We start from the raw sequence: 23,164 nt of genomic DNA, 5'->3' as shown, positions 1-23,164 counted from the left end.
CCCAGCTTACACCCTCATCTGATGTCTGGAGGCATGCTTGATGGTACCTGGTGCCTCAGTTTACCCCGCTGCAAGGGCAAGCCAGCAGCACTCAGCACCTCCAGTGCCAGAGGAGATGCATGGCCTCTTCCTGCCCATGCCAGGCAGGGGCCAGGGCTCTGGGATCCTGTTTTTTTTTGCAGTCTGACCCCAACCAAGGTACAGTCACACACAGCACCCCTCAGGAGGACCCCTCAGAAGCTCCAGCATGGGGTGTGCTGCCATGATCTATGTACTCGTACAAGCACTTATTGCTGTCCCCAACAACATGCATACATGCACACGCACACACTGCACGCATTCGGCCCCTCTGACAATGCACATAGCTGTACAGATCATAGAATTATAGAATCAACTAATCTGGAAAAGGCCTTTAAGATCATGAAGCCCAACTGTCACCTCAGCACTGTCAAGTCCACCACTAAACCATGTCACCGAGGGCCTCATCTACACCTTTAGTGAACACTTCCAGAGACGGTGACCCCACCACTGCCCTGGGCAGCCTGTTCTAATGCCAAAGCACCCTCTCGGTGAAGAAATTGCTCCTAATATCCAGTCTAAACCTCCCCTAGCACAGCCTGAGGCCATTTCCTCTTGTCCCATCACTTGGTACTCGGGAGAAGTGACCATGAAGCAGCCCTTTGGGGGGAAGGATGCCTCCAGAGATACTTGGACACATACACAGCATGTACAGACACAAAAGCAGTGCACGCTCCTGGTGCGTGTGCACAGATTCCCCTTCAGACACACATGCATTACGTTCACCTCTCCCAGCGCACATGGACACATGCAAGCTCAGACAGCCTGCACACATGCATGTGGTGGATGCTGGGCTGCCCAATGTGCACACATTCACCTATGCAAGCACCTACTGACTGCACAAACACACACTGCACTGTTTTCTCCCAGCACTCACAGGTATCCACACATAAACCCTCTGTGTATGTGTGCAATGGGTTCAGCTCTTACACACGCATTTACAGACCCCTTGCACAAGCCCCTACACAATCCTCTCTCCCCATACATACATGCATGCACCCCTGGACACCCTACACACTCCCTATGCACTTCCCTCTCCCCATGCATACATGTATACCCCGCACACCCCCCTATGCTCTCCACTCTCCCAGTATATACTCATATTCACCTCTGAACACCCCACTATGAACTCCCTTGCATACACAAACCGCTTCCACCCAGCCCCCTGCACCCCCTGCCCCTTCCCCTCCCGCGGACCCGGTCAGGGCTGCCCGACCCGGCTCCCAGCAGACCGGTCCCCGAGGCGATCCCGCGGGGCTGCCGCAAGCCCGGCCCTCCCCGGATGACTCCCTTGACGTGCGTTAGCAAATGGGAGCGGGGAGGGGTGTTGCTGCCTGCGTGCCACTTGTTGCAAAAGAGAGGAGAAAAAAAAAAAAAAAAAAAAAAAAAAAAAACGAAGAAAGAGAGAAAGAAAGAAAAGAGGAAAAAAAATCCCACCCACCCTCATCTGCTGCGGAATAAAAGAAATATCGGCGGGCGCGGCGCCATGTGAGCGGCGGGCCGGGACCGGGCGGAGCAGCCGGCCGTGCCCCCCGGGACGGCGGGGCGAGCCCCGGGCGGCGCTCGGAGCCGGCGGCATGGTGGAAAACCCCAGCCTGGCGGCCAAACCCGCCCTGGTGAGGGACGGGACGCAGCGGAGGGGCCCCGGTAGCGCAGGGGTGCGCGGAGGGAGCGGGGTGGGGGCACCCCCGGTTGAACGGGGAGCGGGGTCCCCGGTGGGAGCGGGAGGAGGGTCCCGGGAGGAGAGGGCACCGAGGGAAGAATCTCCGGTGGGAGCGGGACGGGGTTCCCGGAGGGGCGGGGACGCCGCGCGCTCGACAGGAGACGGTTCCCGGTGGGACCGTCGGGGCGGAGGTCTCCAGTGGGACCGCGGAGGGGGTCCCCGGTAAGACCCGGTCCCCGGTGGAACCGTGGCGGGGGGTTCCAGGAGAACACGGGCTCCCATGCGGAACGCGGAGGGGGGCTCCCCGCAAGACAGCGACGGGGATCCCGCGTCGGAACTATTCCCGGTGGGAGCGGGGAGGGTGTCCCCCCGCGGAGCGGGGATGGGGTCCCGGAGGGCTGGGTCCCCAGTAGGGCAGAGTGCCGGGCGGTCCCGGCGGGACGGGGAGCCCCTCCGGCTGCGGGTACCGCGCCCGGTGTGCCGGTGGCTCCGCCGCCAACTTTTGGGCAGGGCCCCCGGGAGCGTGGGGGAAGAGCGGGTGGGGTGGGGGGTGCTTCCTCCCTTCCCTCCTCCTCCTCCTCCGGCGGCGGCGGCAGCGCTGAGGCCGTGCCCTGTGCCCGCAGCCGGCCGCCCCTCCGCGGGGGCCGGGGCCGGCGGGGGGGCTGCGCTTGGCGGCGGTGATGGAGAGCCTTCAGCGGCAGCAGGCGGCCCGCCTGGCCCGCGGCCCCGACGGCGCTCCCCGACGGCCTCCCGCTGAGCCCGGTCCTGGCCCCGGGCCGCTGCCCGCCGCCCCTCGCCGCCGCCCGGTCCCCGACCAGCGCCCGCCGCCCGCCGCCGCTGGGGAGGAGGAGGAGGAAGAGGAGGAGGAAGAAGAAGAGGAGGAGGAGGAAGAAGAGGTGCCCCGGGAGCCTCCGCCTCCCCCACACCACGAGTGGACCTACGAGGAGCAGTTCAAGCAGGTAGGAGGCATCCGCCACCCCAGCATCGGCTGCTCCAGGCAGGCATCCCTGGTGTCCCCCATGAACTCAGGGTTCAGCCCTCCCTGAATGGATGCTGCTTATACCCCCCACTACCCACTGTTTGTGTCCCACCCTAAATGTGCAGCCCCACTGTCCCAAGCTTCATCCCCATCCCACCCCAGGCATCTGTTCCCCCAGACGTTATGCCACCCTAAATGTGAACCACCCAGGCTCCCTCCACTGCCCCCAGACCTCACGCCAGGCAAGTACAGTCAGTGCAACCCAGCATCCCTGTCCCAGAGCCCCTTTCTGCCCCAAATGGGTACCCACATAATACTCCTCATTGGCCCTGTCCCTGAGCCGTGTCCCACTCCAACAGGCATCTTCATGTGCTCTCCATCTCCCTGCCACCGTCTCCTCCATCTCACGCATACTTCATGTCCTCCATCTCTTTGGTGTCCTCTGTGCCTGTCCCCATGCCCCACAGCATGACAGTGTGCCCAGTGTCCAGCCGCCTGGTACCCTGTGCCCACTGACCCATGCAGGCTCCATCCCTGATGCTTTCAGTAATGGGTAAAACAGTGTCCCCTGTCCATGAAGGTTTTTCAGAGACAAACAAGGGCAAAGGCTCTAGTGCATGGTTACCCCAAGGAGCTGGCTTGCCAATGAGCCGAGCTCCTCTGTGTTTCTGTGAGGACCAGGGTATATTACGGGTGGTCAGTGTGGCACATTGATTTCTCATACTGGCTGGAGGAGGCCATGTGTCAACCCTGTCACCTCACTCCTTGTGAGTGTAGGGAAGAGTCCCATGCCATTGAGATCTGGTGCAGGGAAAAGGCTCTGGGGGCTTGCATATAGGGTGAAGGAAAGGCCTGTCTGTATTTAATGTGTGTTTATCCCATCCGTGCTGCCCTGGTTTGCATGCAGTGGGTGCTTCTCTGTACACGGTGTGGGTGTGGACAGCACAGCACCAGGTCGGGTTTGCGCTTCCCGTGTGCTCAGCTTGGTTGCGGGGGGGGAGAGCAGAGACAGAGACGTCCCTGAGCAGCTGGTGTGTGGCTTTTTAGGATGGCACTGCTCAGAGCGCAGTGAGGTGAGGGGACTTCCTGGCTCATCCACAGTGTTTCTGGCAGGAAGGGATGAAGACAGCAGCAGGGACCCGACTTTCGCGGGGTGCTCGGGGTCCATGCCGCTGCCTATTGTGTTGTTCAGAGGGGCCAAGGCTCATCCCGCTGTGCTGCGAGGCAGCAGGCAGGGGTGCAGGCAGGGCACGGGCAGCATGTGCCCTGTGGCTGTGCTCTGGGTAAGCTGTTTCCCCGCAATCAAGCCGGGGAGGTGCGGGCCGTGTGAGCCGCACAGCCCCAGTATCTCGTCCGGGAAGTGCTGCGTTACACCCCGCAGCGCCGAGAAAGGCTGACTGTCCGGTTCCCGGGTCAGCCCGGAGGTGGGAAGCGGCTCCTCCCTCCCCGGCTTTACGAGGTGAAAGCATCCCCGGCATTTCTCGTCCCTAAGCCTCACGCCCTGGCCCTGGCGGGGGCTGCCCTGGCTCTCCATGCGGGGCAGGAGCAAAGCCGGCAGTGCGGTGTGAATACCGGGAGGTGGATGGCAGGGGATAAATCCTGCCACCGCTTCCCAGGGTGAGAGCTGGCTTCTTCGTTGCTTGCTCTACTTTTTCTCCAACTCTGGTTGGAAAAGTGATGTATCTGTACTCCAAAGAGCCACACTGTGTGCTTCCTACATGGTGGCATATCGCAGGTGACAATGGGATGTCCCTTATGTTCAATACTCTAGGGACAAGAGGCCCGAGTGCCTCTGGATGGGAGGGGATTATATAGGATGGGACAGAGAGAGGGGAAAGGAGTTTCTAGGACCAGCCCTTCCTTGCCTTCTCGTGGGGCTGCCTCTTCTGGGGTGGCAGTTTGGATCAGGCTCCGGTGCTGGCTTGCCTTGGGGTCTGCAGGGTGTCTGTCACTCCTATCTCTGCCCTGTGATCATCTGGGAGGGGACATACCCCTGCCTGGGAGGGACGTGTCTCCCCTGGCTTCCCCCAGGCTGCAGGGCTGTGCCTTGCCCAGCCTGGGGAACAGGTTCTCTGCTCTCCGCAGGGGCTATGTTGGGAGGGTGTCCGCGCTCAGCTTTCGCAGGGGCTGTGGTGTGTGGGGCACGGAAGGCAGCGCATGCCTGGTCACAAGCTTATGGAGCACAGACAGTGTGGGCATGGGGCTGTGTTTCCCACAGGGACACCCTGGATGGCACTGCTGGCATCACCTGGGATGGGTCTGGGGTCTGTCATCTCCTGGGAGGCAACAGTTCAGTGAATGGGGACCGCCAAATCCAGGCTGGTTTGCAGAGGGTGGGTTCTCTGCAGCAAGGAGGGGGCTCTGATGGGGATAGGGTGGGAGGTTGGTGCAGGACCAGCTGCTCAGGGTTTTACACGCAGTGCTGTAGTGCTAAAAATGGGAGCAGAGGATAAGGTTGCAGCGCAGAAACCCATTGAGGGTTAACAGGCAAACACTGCTTCAACCCAGAGGAGCATTTTGGGGAAATATCCCTTGTGTTTGCCCTTGTGTTATATGTTTCCTGTGGCGCCGGTTTGGGGGGACTGGCAAGACCTTTGCTCTGATCTGGGAGGGCTACTGTGATATTAGAGGGTTGTAAGACCCCCTCACCCCTGCCTCTTGCATCAGCCCCCGGCGCCGGGCTATGTACACTTGATAAGGACATATGGGTAGAGCCCTGGGCAAAGGTCCAGGAGGTCTGCAGTCAACACTGCAAGGCAGACCTGTCCCCAGGACCGACTGGGGTCTGACTGTGCACTACCCATGAATACCCCTTCCATGGGGATGGGAATGCCACCACGTTACAATGCTGCAGTGCTGCATCATGTTTGACTTGGAGGGCACCAGGAAGAGACTGGCATTGCTGGTGCCAGCTCAGCCCCATGTATTCAGCTTTCCTCACTGGAAAGCATGCACATACATAGGGATGCGTGCCCTGGTTTCCTCCAAGCGATGGAAGAGCAGCACCCAGCTCTTCCCTTTTTATCCCCCTGCTCTTCCCAGAGGCGGCACTGTGGGAAAGATCAGGGCAGGAGGGTCTCAGACATCTGGGTTTGTGTCCCATCTTTCTGGCAGCAGAGTGTTTGCTGGCAGGAGGGTGCCATCCCTGCCAGGGCCGCTCCAGCACATTCAGACCCCTCTGGTTGCAGTTGGGGTGCATCAGTGCCCCCCTGGAGCTCCTTCCTCCCTGGCTGGGAGCAGCGGGGGGGGGGGGGGGGGGGCGAAGACCCAGCCAGCCCTTTCGGTAGCCTCAGTATTTAATATAGGGATGCAGTGGTTTGTCACCATCTTCTGCCAGCCCCGGTGTGGCTGCTCCTCCTCTTGCCACCGTGCTGCTCCCGCCCTGTCTGCCCCCGATGCCGGCAGTCACCTCTTGCACCCACTCACCCTTTATATATATTTAGTGAGGCTCATTGGCTGTGCCTCTCAAAGCCTTTAGGAAAGCGCTTTGAGTTGGCTGCAGCCCTCCTTGTGCCACAGACCTCAGCCCCATGCCTTGGGGCCATCCCAAAATGGGGTGGCAGGGTGCGTTCCACGACATCCTGTCTCTGTCCCCATTCCTTTCTCCTGTAGGGCTGTCCCTGCCTGCAGGGAATGGAGGCGGCTCAGGAGGGGGATCCTGGGAGAGGGAGGTGGTCTCCCTGCCCCAGTGTGTCCGTGTCCGTCCCCACCCGTCCCGTCCCCCCGCCAGTGCATCTTCAACCCAGCTGCAGCAGTTAACCACCGAAGGACTCCCAGAGCTAAATTAGAGGGTCTCTGGTTACAATGCGGAGCTGGGGGATGATGGACGTGGTGTTTGCTCTTGTCTGTGTCTCCCTGGAGGTTTCTCACCAGCAAACGTGCAGCAGAGCTCTGGGACCACCTGCATCGGGGAGGTGGTGGTGGTGGCAAGGGTCAGTGTGCTAATCCCCTGCAGCGGCAGCTCCGGCAGCTCCGGCAGCCCAGTACGAGTGCAGGGGCACAAGGCAGGAGCTGCTGGTGTATGGCTGGGAGTGCATACGGAGGTGTTCTCTATGTGTGTGCATATAGAACAACAGCGTATATGTGCGTGCATGTAGGGGTGTGTATGCACCATGCATGTGCCCACATGCATATGGTGTGCCCACGCATGTCTGAACATACCTGTGTGTATGTATAGGCACACATGTAGTGTCCCAGTGTGTGTGGGCACTCCTGTATGTTCATGGACCAGTGTTTCCGCATGTGAATACATGGGTGTTTGAGACAGGGTTTGGGGGCTGATCTCCCCTCCAAGACCACCCCTATGCCCCCTGCCCCAGCCCACAGTGCTGAGCAGTCCTGGTGGGTGCTCCCAGGGCTCTTCCCAGCCCCACAACAGCCCGGGGGATGCCGAGTAGCTCAGTTGCTGCGACACCGTCTCCCAAACAGTCTCAATCCCAAGCTCTTGGGACCTCCAGATAGGAGGTGTAAAAACTAATCAGAGTGGGAGAGGAGCATTGGCAGAAGCTCCCACCCTGGCTCCCTCCCAGCTACTGCCCCAGAATCGGATGTGAGGAACCTGGGGAGATGCACCCCTTCACTGACTTTGCCTCTGCTAATCCACTGTTTGGGTTAATACTGGAGGTAAATTCCATGTGCCTTAAGCACTGTGGTGGGGACATGGGATCTTGCCCCACAACATCGCCCATGGACTTTTGCAGATTCATGGGGGTATGGGAGCAAGCTCACCTGTGTGGGGGGTACGTGTGCATAGAGGTGCATGAGAGTGCAACAGGGAGAGAGTGTATAGGGAACACATGAACATGCACAGGGGCGAGTGTGTGCTGGGAAGGTGTGTTCAGGGGCTGCATGAGTGTGCCAAGTACGTACAGGGGAATGCATAGGAGATGTATGAGTATGTACACGATGATCTGTGCACAGGAGGAACATATATAGGGGACGTGTGAGCACGCACTGGAGGTGTGTATATGTGCATAGAGTGTATAGGGGACGTGTGAGTGTGCACAGGGTGGGGGGTTGTGTATAAAAGGTGTGTGTGGGTGCACATGTTGTGGGAATGTGCACAGGATAAATGTGCGTGCGCAGGAGAAGTGTGTAAGTGGTGTATAAGTGTGCACAGGAGTCTCTATGAAGAGAGAGAGCACATCTGGGCCTGTGTGGGGTGCTGGTGCCGAGGGGGTGTCCCCATCCTTAGTCACCCTGGGATGACTTGAGGAGGGACAAGGAGGGAGAGGCAGGGATGGAGGGGAAAGCAAGGATGTAGGGGGAGGCGGTGGCATGGCAAGCACCACGGGTCAGCGAGGTTAACCCGAACAAATCCCCTCATTGACTCCCTGCCTGCTCAGCCATGAACGAGTAACAAGGGGCCGATCGCGGGGGACACAAGCTCACTGGGAGGCAGGACCCTCCCTTCCCTGTGCCACAGCCCCCAGACAGAGCGATGTGGGCCGGATGGTACCCGTGGTGGCACCATGCGGCGTGTTTCCTCTGGCTCCAGCCCTTAGGGAAGCAATGCCAGCACCCCGTGCCTCGGTTTCCCCTCCTTCAAAGTGTGTTGAGAAGATTAGGGACCCTGCAAGCCCCTCCTTCACCCCGGGGCCAGGCTGTAGGTAGGGGGACTGCTGTCTCAAGGCCAACGCTGCCATCAAACAGTCCCCAACCTTGAGCGAAGCTGGGTTAATGTTTGCAGCAGGCAGCTCTCCCAGCAGCGGCAATGCCTGCTGCGGTGGGGAAGGGGGGTTTTAATGACCTGCTGGATCCGCCACATTATCAGTGCTGATTAAACCTGCTGCTCTATAAAGCGCCGTTAAATATTAAGCATGATGAAAGGCTTATGAGGGAGAACCGCAGCACTGGGAAAGGGCTCCGGATGGAGGGGTCCAGCCACAGCAGTGGGGTTGACTGATGAGGCTGGGGATGTTGGGGTGAGCAAGCACCCCTGGACTCATCAGGGCTGTGGGATCAGGAGAGCAGCCCCCTTCCCGGGGAGCTGGCAGCACCTTCGAATGCAGCCGGTGTCCCAGCAAAGCCGTCCCATAACCATTAACTTATTAACGACTGGTGGCGGAGGCGAGCGGTGGCTCACAAGGTCAGGGGGTGGTTTGTGCCCGGCAGGGAATGAACTGCCCCCCAGCTCTAGCACTGGGGAGAGGAGGGAGGGCATCCACAAACCCTCGGCTCCTTTATGTGTGTCCCGTGGCTGGGGGGGCTCTGACTGTGGACACTGTTGGTGTCCCTGCACCCCAGCGTGCACAGGGCTGGGCATGCATTGGGAATAGCCAGTTCCTGTGACTGTAAGCATGAAGGGTAAACTGAGGCATGGATGGCTTTCCTGTCTCCCTCTGTGTCCAGCCTTCAGATTGGACAGAGCCTTGGTGACATGGTCTGGTGTGAGGTGTCCCTGCCCATGGCAGCGGGTTTTAAGGTACTTTCCAACCCTGACCATTCCATGATTCCATGCTATCAAGACACAGAGGACACCCCAGTGTCTGGCTGTGCACCATCTCCCTGGGATAGGAGCCAGGGACCCCAGCTCAGACGTGACAGTGGTGCTCAGGAGGGGTGCAAGGACCCCAAACCAGTCAGCCACTCATGGTGTGGTGGGGTGTGTGGGGGGATGAGCGTTACCTGGGTTCCCTGCGTGAACAGCAGCCAGATAGAAAAATTAGCAGCACGCTAATCAATGTGGTGCATATTAAGCGGCTCAGGGTTGGGGGGGGGGGGGGAGGGATGCGAAGCAGGGGGGAACCAAGCAGGGTCGGGGATCGATGCAGCTCGTATTAAGTGGATTAAATCCTGGCTGCCGATCTGAGCCCCTGTTGCCAGTGGGAGGTGGGAGCTGAGCAGGAGCTGCGGGGGGTCCTGCTGCTATTGCTCCCCTCGGTGGCAGGGTGCTGAGGGTCCAGGGGGACAGGGCAGCCCTGAGATGCTTGAGGGTGCGTTATCACCTCACTGCATCCTTTCTCTAAGGGATCAGCTGGGCTACGGGGTCCCAGCTCCATGAGAGGCATCTTCTGGGTGAGTGAGAGGTGCTAATGATGTTATTTAATCGCAGCGAGGAGGAGGGGCAGGCACAAGGTCTATTTGTATCCCTTTAATAAAGCATGTTCGACCCGCTGACCTCTAACCTGCCTGACAAGCCCCGTTATCCCCATCCCTTAAGGAATAAAGATGTCGCCATGGCAATGGGATGATGGGAGGGAGCGGGGTCCCTAGACCTGAGTATGGGTATGAGGACATCCCCCTCTGGTCCTGCACCAGCACCCAAGTGGTGGTGTTGGGTGGAAGTAGGATAGTGCTGAGAGTGCTGTGGTTTTTGGGGGTGTGAAGCACTGTGGTTGGGGTCCCTGAGTTCGGCAGAGCAGAGCCGTGGTGTGCATCGGTGGGATATCGATCCCACGGCTTGACAGTTTAATACTTCTGTTTATAGAGGAATATAGTTACATCGATGGCGTTAAATGAGTTACTAATTATATCAATACAAACATGATTAAAAGGGTCCTTGCTCATAGGTCACCGCAAGCAGGAGCCACTGCTCATGTTGCACAACTGCCCCTGGGCAAGGCCTGCTGGACCTCTCCGAGGTGCAGGGGGGGCTCTGGGGTGATGTGTGCCCCTGCAGGGTTTGGGGTGTCTGTCTCAGGGGGTTTCCCTGTCTCTGGGGTTGTGCATGCCACATCTGGGGCTGCGCATGCTGCTTGGGGCTGTGCATGCCCATCCAGGGTTATGCGTGCCTGTCTAGAGTTGTGCATGCATGTGTGGTGTTGTACGTGCCTGTCTGCATTTGTGGTTGTCCATACAGGGTTTTGCACACGTGTATGGCGTTATGAGTACCCAGCTGGGGTTGTGAGTGCTCGTCTGGGGTAGTGTGTGTCCATCCAGGGTTGTGCATGCACATCTGGAGTGCATGCCCATGCAGGCTGTACATGCACATCTGGGATGCATGCCCATGCAGGGTTGTGCATGTACATCTGATGTTGTGGATGCTCATGCAGAGTTGTGTGCACCTATGAAAGGCTTTGTATTCTCACCCAGGCTTTTGCCTGCCCATAGGAGGCTGTGAATAGCCAAATTCCTGTGTACAGATTTGTACCTGTGCAGGTTGTGTATGTATATACAGGGTTGTGCACACTTGTGTGATGTTCTGTGTGCCCATGCGGGGCTGTGCATGCTTGTGCAGGGTTGCACATGCCCATGCAAACTTGTGTGTGATGCTGGATGGTTGTGATGTGCTCCTTAGACGGGCAGTCCCCAAGTCAGGCAGGAGGGGACCACGGTGCTCACCCTGCAGGAAGAGGAACAGGGTGAGTGGCAGGGCCCAGAGCCCTAGGTAAGGGATGGAGTTGGCTTCTTCCAAGGGGTTGGGGCTGTTTGGCCTGATTGCTGTAGCAGACCACTACCCATGCCACCACCCATGTGCCACTTCTGCAAAGTGATGCTTGGATTCCATAGCCAGCCTTAACTGGGACCCACCCCACCCCTCATCAGCAAGAATTCCCCCAAACCACCTCCTCTCCCACCTGAGCATCCCCAAATCCGATGGGATGCCCAGTGCATCCCCAGCACACCAAAGGCTGCTGACTGCTCCCTGATACTCAGCTCTGCTCTCGTCTCCACTTTAAAGCTGACCTTTGCTCCCTGTTTGATGTAATGTGTCTTTGCATCCCTGTACTCTGCAGATAAAAGGTTAGAGGTTAATAAATGGTGTAAAAATAGATTCCAGCACTTGGCAATCACACGTTTTGGGGGTTGGAGGCAATGGCAGCACAGGTGGGATCCTGCCTTTTGTGGTGAGAGGAGAAACACAAGTGACGCTCGGATGTAGGAGGCCACTGGCTGGGTTGAAGTCAGTGGCTTCTCCCTGCTATGGGATGGGTAGAGGTTACTGGTTTGGGATTCTTGCTGCTGCTTTGACAGGCCAGGAGACTGCAGGGTTGGAAACAGGGTTTGTGTGGAACCTTGGGGGTAAGAGCCCTGCTGCAGGCAGGGAGATGCATGCAAAGCCTGGCTCACACAGCCTCCCTGGGACAGAAATCAAAGCAGCCCCCCTGGAGCTCTGCTCCGAGCCTGACCTAGTTACTGTAATCGATGGCTTGAGGAGCTCTGGGGAGAGGGCAGGCGATGAGGAGTGGGCACAGAGCAGAGCAGGGAGCACCACGGTGGAGGGGAGGCACAGGGTGATGGCACTCTGGGGTCAGGGCATCCCGAGAGCACTCTTCTGCAAGGAGGGGACACAGATGAGTAGCACCCAGAGGGTAAGGAAGGGGCAGAGAGGGAGTGACTCAGAGCCAGACCATCAGCACCCATGGGTCTGGTAGGAGACTGGCATTAGACTAGGTTAGGGACAGGCATTTAACACCTATCCCCATGGGTTATATGAGGGTCTGCGTTAGATGTGTCTGTCCAGTGATGGGAACTGTGGGGTGTGTGTAGGACTTGTGTCCCCCCAAGTCCTCCCGGTCCCTGCATTCTCACCTCCCTACATTCCCATGTCCCTGCATCCCCACATCCTTGCATTCACGTGTCCCCACCATGTCTCTGCATCCCCCCCATCCTCAAATCCCCACGTCCTTATAGCCTGACATCCCCACAGCAAAGCTCCCTTTATCTGTCCAGTGAATGATGTGCTGTGTGGAGGGGGAGAGTGCTCCTGCTCTATTGGTTTTTAACGGCCTTTCCCAGCACAATTGTTTTTTAAACGACTCAATTTTGTGCCTGACTTTGTTTTCCAGCTTGCATTTCTTTGTATATGTTTTGGAAATCCATTCTGGACTGCTGAGTTTTGTTTCTTTTCAATGGCTTTAAATTCTTGCCGGGCTTGCTGGGAGGAATTGGTGTCTATAGCGCCTTCGATTGGTGCTAATTTTTCCTTCATGTGCTCTGACTTTTACTGCTGGGCCATCGATCTGGCGGGCTCCAATTTGTCATGGTCACCTAGGCACTGTGCTGGAATCAGGCGAGCCCTGGCTTCTGCACGGAGCCGGCACTTCATGTCCCTGATGTAGGGGCTTCACTTGCCTCTGTGGTGTCATCCATCAGCTCAGCCTTGGGGTCTGTGTCCATGTGTCCGGACCCGTGTCCATCCAATACACATAAGTGTCCTCACAGCTGAATGTGTGCATCTGTGTAACCATGTGCACACTCAGTAGCTTGCACACGCATCAGAGCACCCACGAAGTTGCTGGGACACACGAGCACCAGTATTCGTGCTGCACTCATCACTTCGTGCTCGTGCGCTGGCACACAGTGCACACACATCTGGCTTTGCACACACACACACTGCAGGAAGTCCGTGTGCTTTGTGGGGACGTGTCACTGCCATGCTCACACCCTGGTCCCTGTGCACAGCTGAGGAACATGGGTTTGGGGTCCCCATGCCCAAGCGAGGGAGGAGGATTTGGCATCATGGCCCTTTGAAGAGGCACTTATTGCTGTCCTTGGCCATCGATCAGGCTCCGTCACAGGGTGACACAGCTCAGGCTGTGCTAATCATGTTGTCAATAGCCCTGTCACCCCGGTTCTGTGTGGCAGCCTCTAGTGCTGGCAGCTCCCCCACTGGCACCCATGCCATGGTCCTGCCGGCTCACCCTGGGACGGGACCAGCATCTGTGCAGGTGCACTGTGTCCCTTCAGTGAGGATGCTGATCCCATGTGGGACATGGTGAGCACAAGCACTGGACAGTGCCGGCAGGATGCTGAGCCAGAGCAGGGCTGAGTGTCCACGTCCCAGGGACCTGCCTGGGGAGATCCTGGGATTTGCTGCTGTCCTGCCTACACTGGCATCATCTTCCCGGGGGAAACAGTCATCCCTCCACCTAGGGAAGTGAGGGCAGGGGAAACTGAGGCAGATGCAGTATCTCTGCAGCAAGGGTGCAGAATAGTCAGTGGTGTGTGGGCTGCCCATGCCAGGCACAGGGAGAATACAGTGCTGCCAGCATGCAGGGTGCACTGGGGTATCCTGTCTGTGGCAAGGGATTGCCTCTTATTGCTGGCAGAGGAGGCTGGCGGGGCCAGGGGTGATGCCTGGTCCTGGTACCAGCAGCACTGACTGCTCTCTTTCCTGCCTCCAGCTCTATGAACTGGATGAGGACCCGAAGCGCAAGGAGTTCCTGGATGACCTCTTCAGCTTCATGCAGAAGAGAGGTAAAGGTGGGTGGCAGGGGTGGGCACCACTGGCACCCCTGCCTTGGCTGCCTGGGGGGGGCTCACAGTGCTCTGAGCCACTCCCAGTCTCTGCGAGCCCCTCAGGTAGGTCCTGCAGTGCCTCCCATCCTCATCTACACATGCACATGTGTTAGCTCACACCCAGCAGATTTGACCCCATTTCTATAGGCAGCACCCACTATGGGGTGCCTGCTGGCAGAAGGTTCTCCCTTGGGCCCCAAGGCTGGGGATGGTGGCAATGCCAATGCAGATGCCTGTTAACAATGCCCGTTAGCAATGCCCAACAGGGATACCCCTTGGTGACAACCATTAGCAATGCCCATTGAGGTGGGCTGGAGGTGAGGATGGGGATCTGGACATCACTCATGAATGTCCCCCAAGTCCCCCTGGTCCTAGTGCAGGGCTGTGGGGAGCAAGCGGGAGCATCAGCCCTACTTTGTCCAGCATCCATCAGACACTAATGATGCCCATTAGTAGGACATTTTAATGCTGCCTGCTGGGGATGCCTTGGGCAGTGCCCATTACTGATGCCCACCAGCAGTGCCCAATGAGGATGCTCATCACCAGCATCCTTAGGGATGCCCACAAAGCTGCACTGCAGGAGTGCAGGCAGTGTTCCTGGCAGCGCCAGGCACCTAGGGGTTAAGGGCTCACCAGCCAGCCCTGCCGCATTGGAAATCTTTGCCATCGGCATGGGGGGCCGAGCTGGCTCCTGGGGACTCGATAAATGCTTTAACCTTCGCCCTCCCCATCCGGGCCTGTGACAATTAAAAGTTGCCGAGCGCGGGCGTGTGGCCAGCCGTATTAATTAGAGCCTTTTGCTGGTGTGTGGATTAATGAACATGCCGCTCAATAGCCAGTAAACCCCAGGCAGAGGTTAATGCCGGGCTAATTAACGGGGGAAGGCTTGTGCGGGGGGTGTGTGTGGAAGCAGTGGGGCTGGCTGTGTGTGGGACAAGGGTGAGCTGAAAGGGGCTGTTGTCCCCAGTCAGTGCCCGTGGGGAGGGTGGTGAGGACATCTGCCCGCTTGGGGGGGGGCAGCAGTGGTCAACTTGTGGGTCAAGCAGAGACCCCACAAATTGGTTTCACTCAGGGCTGTGTTGAGGTGGCTGGCACAGCCATGGGGCTTACGCTGGAGCTGGGATTGAGGTGAGGATGGGGATATGGGTACTACCCCATGAGTGCCTCCCAAGTCCCTCTGGCTCTAGTGCAGGGCTTTGGGGAGTAAGTGGGAGCATCGGCACTGCCTTGGCTCCCCCCAGCATCCATCAGAAACAAGATTCATGGGCTGTTCTGTGGCTTCATTATCTCTCTCTCCAGAGCTAATTAACTCCCTCACCACTGGGGCTGGGGCTAATTAAGCAAGCTCACGGTGGTGCGGGGAGGAGGGAGGGAGCCCGATGCTTCCCAGCTCCTCATCCCTGTGTGTCTGGCTGTCCTGCTCCTGTCTCATCTGTCCTGCATCTCCTCCGAGTGGGTGACTTCGCCCCCCAGGAGGGCAGGCAAGTGTGAATTCACGGGTTACAGTGCTGGATTTTACAGCCAGGTAGCAAAGAAAAGGGACAGAGGGCAGTAGGGCAGGGACAGCATCACAGGGGTCATCAGGAGCTGGATGAGAAGCAGCACCCATGATACCAGCGTAAGTGCTTGCAGGAGCACCCAGGGGTGCATGAGAAGGCAGCTGCCGCCCCCCAGACTGCATCCCAAAGGTGGCAGTGGGACAGTGGGGATAATGACCACAGGATGAGCCCTAATGAAAGGGGCCATGTCCCCCTGATGTCTGACAGAGCGGTTTTGGCACTGGTATTTGTCAGAGGGGCTGAAAAATGGGTTAGGGAGAGCCCTGATGGCTCAAGGCAGGGACACCCAGCCCCAGTGGCACAGGGGGGTGATCGTGTCACCCCCGCCAGACATGGGATACAGGCTGTGGAACACCTCATCCCCATGCCCCAACCCCTGTGGCACTCCAGAAATGGCCAACTGGGAAATGGAGGGAATAATTCTGCATTTGCTCAGCAAGGGTCCGCCATCTCCTTGCCAAGCTGAGGGCCCTGCTGATAACACGGAGCCATTAATCAATCAAGGAATTAATTGCAGCACCACAATGGCCGCATCACCTCCCTGAGCTTTTGTGCCGCTCTCCCTGGCCGGGGCTGGGGCCATCACTCTCCAGGGATGCAGACAGGTCCCTTTGTCAGCGGGATGGGCACTGGCAGCCCGCCCCGCACAGCACTGAGATTAATGATGAGCTCCTTTGGATAGCCACCATGCATGGGGATGGGGGAAGAAGGAAGAAATCCATCAATTGGGGTGAGACCGAGCACACTCGTTGGCATGTTGGGGTGATGGGGAGCCCTCAAGTTGAGCCCCCATGAGGTGATGGGGTTGTTGTGAGCAGCCCCCAGGCAGGGTTGGCAATGGACTGCTGGCAGGTATCAAGTCAATATCTCTGCCTCTTTCCCAGGGGGATAAACTCCTCTCCCTCTTCCTGAGCAGCCGAACAACAGAGACACACACACACAAAAAAATAAGTTAAATGAACTCAGTAAAGGAATAAAAAGAGCTCATTTTTCAGGCTTATGTGAAGAAGCCAAGCCAATATTGGGGCCATAAATTAGGGATGCTGGAGGATGGCGGTGAGTGACGGCTTCGTTTGAGGGGCGAAGCACAGCTGTGACAGCCTCCCCTGGCCAAATGGATGGCTTTCCGATATTGCCTGAGCCCCGACACCCCGCAGGAGGAATAAATATGGGGTGGGATGGGACAAGATGGGATGGGATGAGATGCTTATCCTTCCTCTACCCTACTGCAGCCCTCAGCCGCTGCCTGGACCATTGCCCTGAGGTGCAGTGGGGCAGAGTAAGGCTATGGGACTATTTGGGGGTGCTGGGAAAGTGGGGGGTGAAGGAGGTGTAACCAGACCTGGTGGCTACGTGGACCATTCTGGTCCATGCTGGGCTCACAGAGCCCTAGTAACCTCATGTCCCTTTGCCCCATGGCCTCAGGGAGGGGGGTGATGTTGAGGGACCAGGATCACGACCTCTACTGAGGGCATCTGAAGGGGATTTGGGGTCAGGCCTCTTGAGGCAGGGCACAGAAGGCCCTTAAGCAGCCGGGGAGGCTTTTGGGGAAGGATCTGTAGGTGGGGACCTCCTCTGGATTCTTAGGGAACTCCCAAGCTTGGAGAGGATTTTCAAGAGAGAAAACCTTTCTATAGGGAGATTATAGGATGAGTCCCTCCAGAAGGGAGGGGAGAAGTCTCTCTTCAGAGACCCTGTATAAAGTTTGATGGGGTCTCTCTTTATGTGGCTCTGACAGGGATACAGTGAGAGTTCTTCTAGGATGCTCTGAGAGATATTTTGGGGAGATGCTCTATTGGGAGCTCTAAGAGTTGTATAGGATAACTCTCTCTAAGGTGCTCTGGAAGAGGCACTTCACCCATCCCACACTTTCCAGGTGAGAGTGTACCCATCCCCACCAGCAGCTTCATCAATAGGGACCATGTGCCAACATGCTGGGGTCTGCCCTTCTCATGGGCATGGTGCTTCTCTCCATGCTTATGGGTGCTCACCTTCATATGTGTCTCCCCTTGTGGGGCAGCTGATACCCACGCTAGCAGTGGGGACAAAGTGGGGACCACATCCGCGGGGAGTATGGGTCCCCGTAGGCTCCCCCAACACCCTTTTCTCTCTTCTATGTGCGGCTGTAAGGGACGCCTGTGAACCGCATCCCCATCATGGCCAAGCAAGTGCTGGACCTGTACACGCTGTACCAGCTGGTGACGGACAAGGGTGGCCTGGTTGAAGTCATCAACAAGAAGATCTGGCGGGAGATCACCAAGGGCCTCAACCTACCTACCTCCATCACCAGCGCTGCCTTCACTCTCCGCACACAGTGAGCACCCCCCCAGGGGCACCCACTGCCTCCAGTGTCCCAGAGCCCCAAGTGGGCTCCTTCATGGGGTGTCCCAAAAGGGGATAAAGGGCTCTGACCCTTAGCAGGTGCCACCACCACCATGGTCCCTGCTCACCCCAGGGCTGGCTGGGAGGCACATGGTGTGGGTCTCATCCTGGCTCTCTCCTCATGCAGATACATGAAGTACCTGTACCCCTATGAATGTGAGAAGCGAGCGCTCAGCTCTCCAGGTGAGCTCCAAGCTGCCATCGACAGCAACCGTCGGGAGGGACGGAGGCAGGCTTTCGGCACAGCACTCTTCAACTACTCACCAGTCAGCACCCCAACCCTGCTGGGCTCCCCAAAATTGCCTCTGCCAGCTCTTAGCATCTCCACACACAGCTGTGGCCAGCTCGGCCAACTGCATGCAGTTAAGAAAGGTAGGTGAGGAGCACATATTCCCCCTGGCACATATCTCTCTCCAGGGATGGACACAACTCCAGCAGCAGGGATGTTCCCTGTCTGCTCTTGCTGTTATTGCTTGGGGAAAACAGGAACAATTTTGTTCTCTTAGTCCCTTTCTGGGACTGAGAAGGGTTTATATTTCTCCTGTCTTTGGAGAAGGACCAAGCCCAGAGTGGTGGCTTGCTTGCCCCATGCTAAAGGGATGGAGGTGGCACCAGCGGGGACGGTGAATAGGGTGGATGTGGGGGACGCGCTGAGGTCTCTTGGTCATTGCAGAGGATGGCACGTTGGCAGCAGCAGTGCCGGGGCGCATCGCTATCCCGGTGGGACTGGCCGGCCACCATCTCGCAGCAGCCCAAGCAGCAGCTGCCTCACAGGCGGTGGTGCTGGAGCAGCTACGGGAGAAGCTGGAGACGGGGGAGCCTCCGGAGAAGAAGGTGGCCCTGACAGTGGAGGAGCAGCAGCGGCTGGTGCAGCACGCACTGCAGCACAACCTCCTGGCCGTGGCTTCCCAGTTCCCCATGAACATCAAGATCTCCAACCGAGGTAGCGAGGTGCAACACCTCACCTTGTGTCACCGCATCCCCTGGCGCCCCTGCGGGGAGCAGCAGCGGCTGAAGGGGAGCATTGATGCCTGGAGAGGCCGGAGCCCCTCTTCTCTCTCTTGGGCAGGTTCTTGTTTCTGTTTCTCTTAACACTCATATTGGTATTTCCTTTCCCCAGATGACAGACAGGAGACCGCATTGAACCTGTCCACCAATGGCATTAGCAGTATCAACATGTCAATAGAAATAAATGGAGTTGTCTACACAGGTAAATAGAAGGGCCGCTTGGCCTGTGTAATTGCGGCCGGGAAATCCAATAACTTATAGCCACTGCCTGGCCAGCAAGTCCTTCCTTCAATCTGATGTCTTTACTATAAAATCCATTGTAATGAAGTGGTGGGGCCTGGGGAGAGGGGGCAGGAGAAGGAGGGGGTCAGTGAGGATGGAAATTGGCCCCCAGCAGGGGCTAGCAATGGAAGGTAAAACTGGGGAATGGATGGATGGATGGATGGATGGATGGATGGATGGATGGATGGATGGATGGATGGATGGATGGATGAGTGGATGGATGGATGGATGGATGGATGGATGGATGGATGGATGGATGGACGGACGCATGTACTTGGCTGTTAAAGTACAAAAAGGCACCCCCACTGTGGGGGCAGGGCTTGGATTTGGGGTCACCAAATGCTGGTACTCCCAGCGAGTGACTGGGTGCAAGGGTTGGCTGGTTGCAGAGCATGGTGTTGGATGCAGGGGAAGATGTTGGGGTGCTTTGCCAGCACGGAGGCTTTGGGGTAACATTGTGCACCTACCTGGGTAGGCAGTTTATCCCATACCACCCAGCTCCCCGCCTGCCCAGCTGAGGCACCCCCAACTAATATCTATGGCTTTTCCTTCAGGACTTAAATATTTAAGGGGCTGGAAAGGGCAGGGTCTCATCAGCATGTGGGGCTGCCAGCCAAATGGCCCTGGGACACCCCACAGGCTGCCCCATGTGGGTGAGGGTGGCTGGGCTGGGATAGACACCAAAGGTGATGGGGGGAATGGAGACCGCAGGGATGCTGGGGACCAGGAGAGCAGGGCCTCCAACCTGTGGCTTGCCCTAACCCCCTTGCTCTTGCTCTCCAGGCGTCCTGTTTGCCCGCCGGCCCCCAGCACCCCCAGCACCCAGTGGAGGGAGCACTCAGAGCCGGCCGAACCCCATGCCTGCCCCGAACCCACTGCTCCCAGCCCCCTCGCACAACCACACTCCCAGCAGCACCTCACCGTAAGGAGAGATCCCCCCACCCAGCAGGGGGTCCCCAGAGCCTTGGGGGGGCTGAGCGGTGGGACCCAGCTGGGACACCAAGGTGGGATGGGGGACCCAAAGGTGCCTCTTGCTGCAATACTGAGCTGTGTCCGTGCAAGGCTGTGAGCACCCATGTGGTCCCTTTTGTCCCTTATCCCCATGATTGGGGTCCCTCCCACACGCATGCCCTTGGACATACATATCTTCCTCCTTAGTGCTGCCCCCAGGTAACCCACCCCGTACAGCTCCTGCCTGTCCTGCTGCCTGGGGCACCCCTGGGCCCCGCATGCTGCATCCCCTACACACTGCAGCCCCTGTGCCCACATCACTGCATGCAGCTGCAGCTTCTGTACACGTCTTAATGGGTACACTGCATCCTCTGTGTTGCCACACGTAGTGCATCTCTTATATGCTGTCTCTGTTACACACATCTCTATGCACACTGTGTTCCTTATACACACCCTCGATGCATACACTGCATCACCTGCACGTTAAATCCCTTGCACACATTCGCAGTGCCCACACTGCATCCCCTATATGCACCGTTGGTGCCCACATTACCTCATCCATGCACAACCTCAGTGCAAACACTTCATCCCCTATACTCTGCATCCCCTATTCATTGCATCACCTATACACTGCATCCCCTATATACTGCATCCCCTATATACTGCACCCCTTACCCTCTGCAGACCCTCCTGCCCAGCCCTCCTGCACTGCCTGGGCTTGCTGCCCCCATCCTGAGAGACCCCCAGGGCCCTGGGTCCCCACTGGCCACACCAGGGTGGTGGCATCTCAGCCCCCGAAGTCCTCACTCAGCTAAGGGTTCGCCCTGGGGGGCAGATACTGGGGAGACCAGTGGGACTGGTGGGGGTGAGATGTGACAGGTGGAAATGGGGATTATTGGAGTGGGAGTGGGGATTGTGCACTGGAAGGAGCTTGTTGGGGGGAACAGACAGGGCAGGGAGGCCCAGAAGTGTCCCCCACCACCAAAGACCACCCAGTTGCTGGGGTCCCCAGCTGGGGGGCAAGGAGACAGAGGGCACTCCGAACTACCTCGTTGGGGCCAGGCGGGCGCCTCCTCCACCCTCTTGCACCCCTGGGTGCCAAAGCAGGCGAGCGTGGAGCAACGTTCACCTCTACCTCAGCGCGGGGGGCCGGTGCTTGGTGCCGCCGGGCTCCCCACGGCACTCCCACCGCAGCCACGCAACTCTGTGTATCTATTAAAGGAAATGAACTGCTGAACCAAACCAGGGTGAGCATGATGGTGTGTGTGACATGGTGCCACCCGCCAAGGTCCAGAGCACAGGATGGGGACAGTTTGGAGGTGCAGGACACCCACACAGCCCAATTATAGTGCCTGAGGCTTCACAGCCCGCCTCGCCTTTTCCTCCAGCACAGGGTTGCTTCTGTTTCTGGGGGCTTCGAGTTGGGAAAAGGTGCCACCAGAGCCCTCAAGCATCAGCTGGATCAGACTGAGCACCAACCCCACCCATGCTAGCCAGGCTGTGGGGCTTCCTGGCCCCATAAGCTGCCCAGGGGTAGCTCACCCGTGGGAGGGAACACCATTAGGCTGCCTGTGTGAGGCAAGGAGCATGGCTTTGAGGCTGCTCAAGCCATGGCCATGGGTCTGTGAGGTTCGACCAGGTGAGATGCAAGCAGTGCTGGGCCAGCCCGGCACGTGGGTAGTGCCCACAAAGGGCATGGGTGACACAGCTGGAGCTGGAAGACATGGACACACACATGGGTGCTCATGGGTGCATATATGGGTGCACGTGGGAAAGCATGGAGATAAGTCACCACACTCATACGGATTCAGTGGCATACACAGATTCATACTTGCACGTCTGTGTGCAAATGCACAGGCTCACACGTGCACGGTTGTATTTCAAGGGGCACAGGGGGGGGCTCCCATGAGGACTCTACCAATCACAGCCATGAGGACAGGCTCACCCTGGCAGCCATGAAGCCAGGTTCCTATCGCACAAGGGGACAAAACCTCCTGGTTCGCGGGTCACCCCTGGGGAGACCCCCAGACACTCAGGGACACCCCCCAATACCTGTGAGGACACCCCCAGCCCAGACCCCACCGGGTGGCGCGGGCGCTGTCCATGGTGCTGCAGCGGCGCTGCCCGCCCCGGACCTCGGGGTAGCGGCACTTGGGGACACGGAAGGGGACACGGGACCCCTGCAGAGGACCCTATTCCTGCCCCGTTCCGGGTCTTCCAGAGGAGCCCTGTAGGTGGGCATGAAGGTGAGGGGGTCTGTGAACAGCGGAGTGTGTGTGTTTTGAGTGTACACCAGGCTGCAGTGGGGTTCCCCTCTGTGTGTGTGTATTTGTGTGTCTGTGCGTGTCCCAGGCTGGTCCCAGGGTGTTTGCTGTAGGGCTGTGAGACAGCTAAGCTCTGGCACAGAGCTCCTGCAGCCACGGCACAGCCCGGCACAGCACGGGAAGCAGAGCTGGAGCGGAATCGATGCAGCCTTAATTGGGGTCTCATGTCCCCTGTCACTGCCAGGCAGTGCTGGCCACAGCTCATCGAGCGCCAGGGCCCTGGGGAGCCTGGAGGGCACACGAAGGCCCGCATCTCCACTCATTACACAGCTCAGGGGGCGATGTGTATTGCCACTCTCCCTGGGGGGCTAGGAGACACAGCTGCTGTCACCTGAGTAACCAGCCTTGATTGATGCCCGCTTCCCATGTCCCGCAGGGACTGTAATTGAGTGGGAAGCAAGAGACGGAGGATGCAGGGATGATCCAGATTAGCAGGAGGAGTGCTGGATCTGGCTTCAGAGCTGGGTTGGGGGCAGGTGGCTGTGGTATCAGTATCTCTGTAAGGATAGAGACAGGGTTGAATTCCTTCTCCCAGCCCCAAGGAGTGTGGGGCAGATCTGTGGACTGCCCTGGGCTGTGGGCAACCAGTGCTGTGCCTTCAGCCCCATTTCAAGGCTCCTCACAGGCTGGATAGGATTCTAAAGGGTGGATGTCCTCCAATCCCAAATACCCCTAGTGCGAAAGTCCCAGGCAAGGGCTGCCTGAATTTCCTACCTTGAGGAAGTGGGTGATCTGAGATCCTCCATAATGGTCG

At 58.1% G+C, this 23,164-nt stretch overlaps 1 protein-coding gene across 2 annotated transcripts; it reads left to right on the top strand.

Annotated features, from left to right (window-relative positions):
- The first annotated feature begins 1,445 nt into the window (after nucleotides 1-1,445).
- Nucleotides 1,446-21,347, top strand: ARID3C (AT-rich interaction domain 3C). 2 transcript variants are annotated; one of them, XM_062620375.1, is made up of 8 exons: nucleotides 1,446-1,694; nucleotides 2,365-2,700; nucleotides 13,790-13,868; nucleotides 17,594-17,777; nucleotides 17,973-18,217; nucleotides 18,519-18,788; nucleotides 18,966-19,055; nucleotides 19,919-21,347. In XM_062620375.1, exons 1-8 carry the CDS (start codon nucleotides 1,656-1,658, stop codon nucleotides 20,059-20,061), a joined length of 1,386 nt encoding a protein of 461 aa, XP_062476359.1. In that variant the 5' UTR covers nucleotides 1,446-1,655; the 3' UTR covers nucleotides 20,062-21,347. The 2 variants fall into 2 exon arrangements, with proteins under 2 accessions (XP_062476359.1, XP_062476360.1); XM_062620376.1 differs by having other exon boundaries at nucleotides 1,448-1,694; nucleotides 13,790-13,862.
- Nucleotides 21,348-23,164: the final 1,817 nt, after the last annotated feature.

Source organism: Pezoporus occidentalis, unplaced genomic scaffold, assembly GCF_034315485.1.
Source record: "Pezoporus occidentalis ecotype Australia unplaced genomic scaffold, CSIRO_AGI_Poc_V1 ctg220, whole genome shotgun sequence".
In the NCBI taxonomy this organism is placed as follows: Eukaryota; Metazoa; Chordata; class Aves; order Psittaciformes; family Psittacidae; genus Pezoporus; species Pezoporus occidentalis.
Note: the sequence above shows the minus strand (reverse complement) of the source record. Positions and strands in the feature narration are given on the sequence as shown.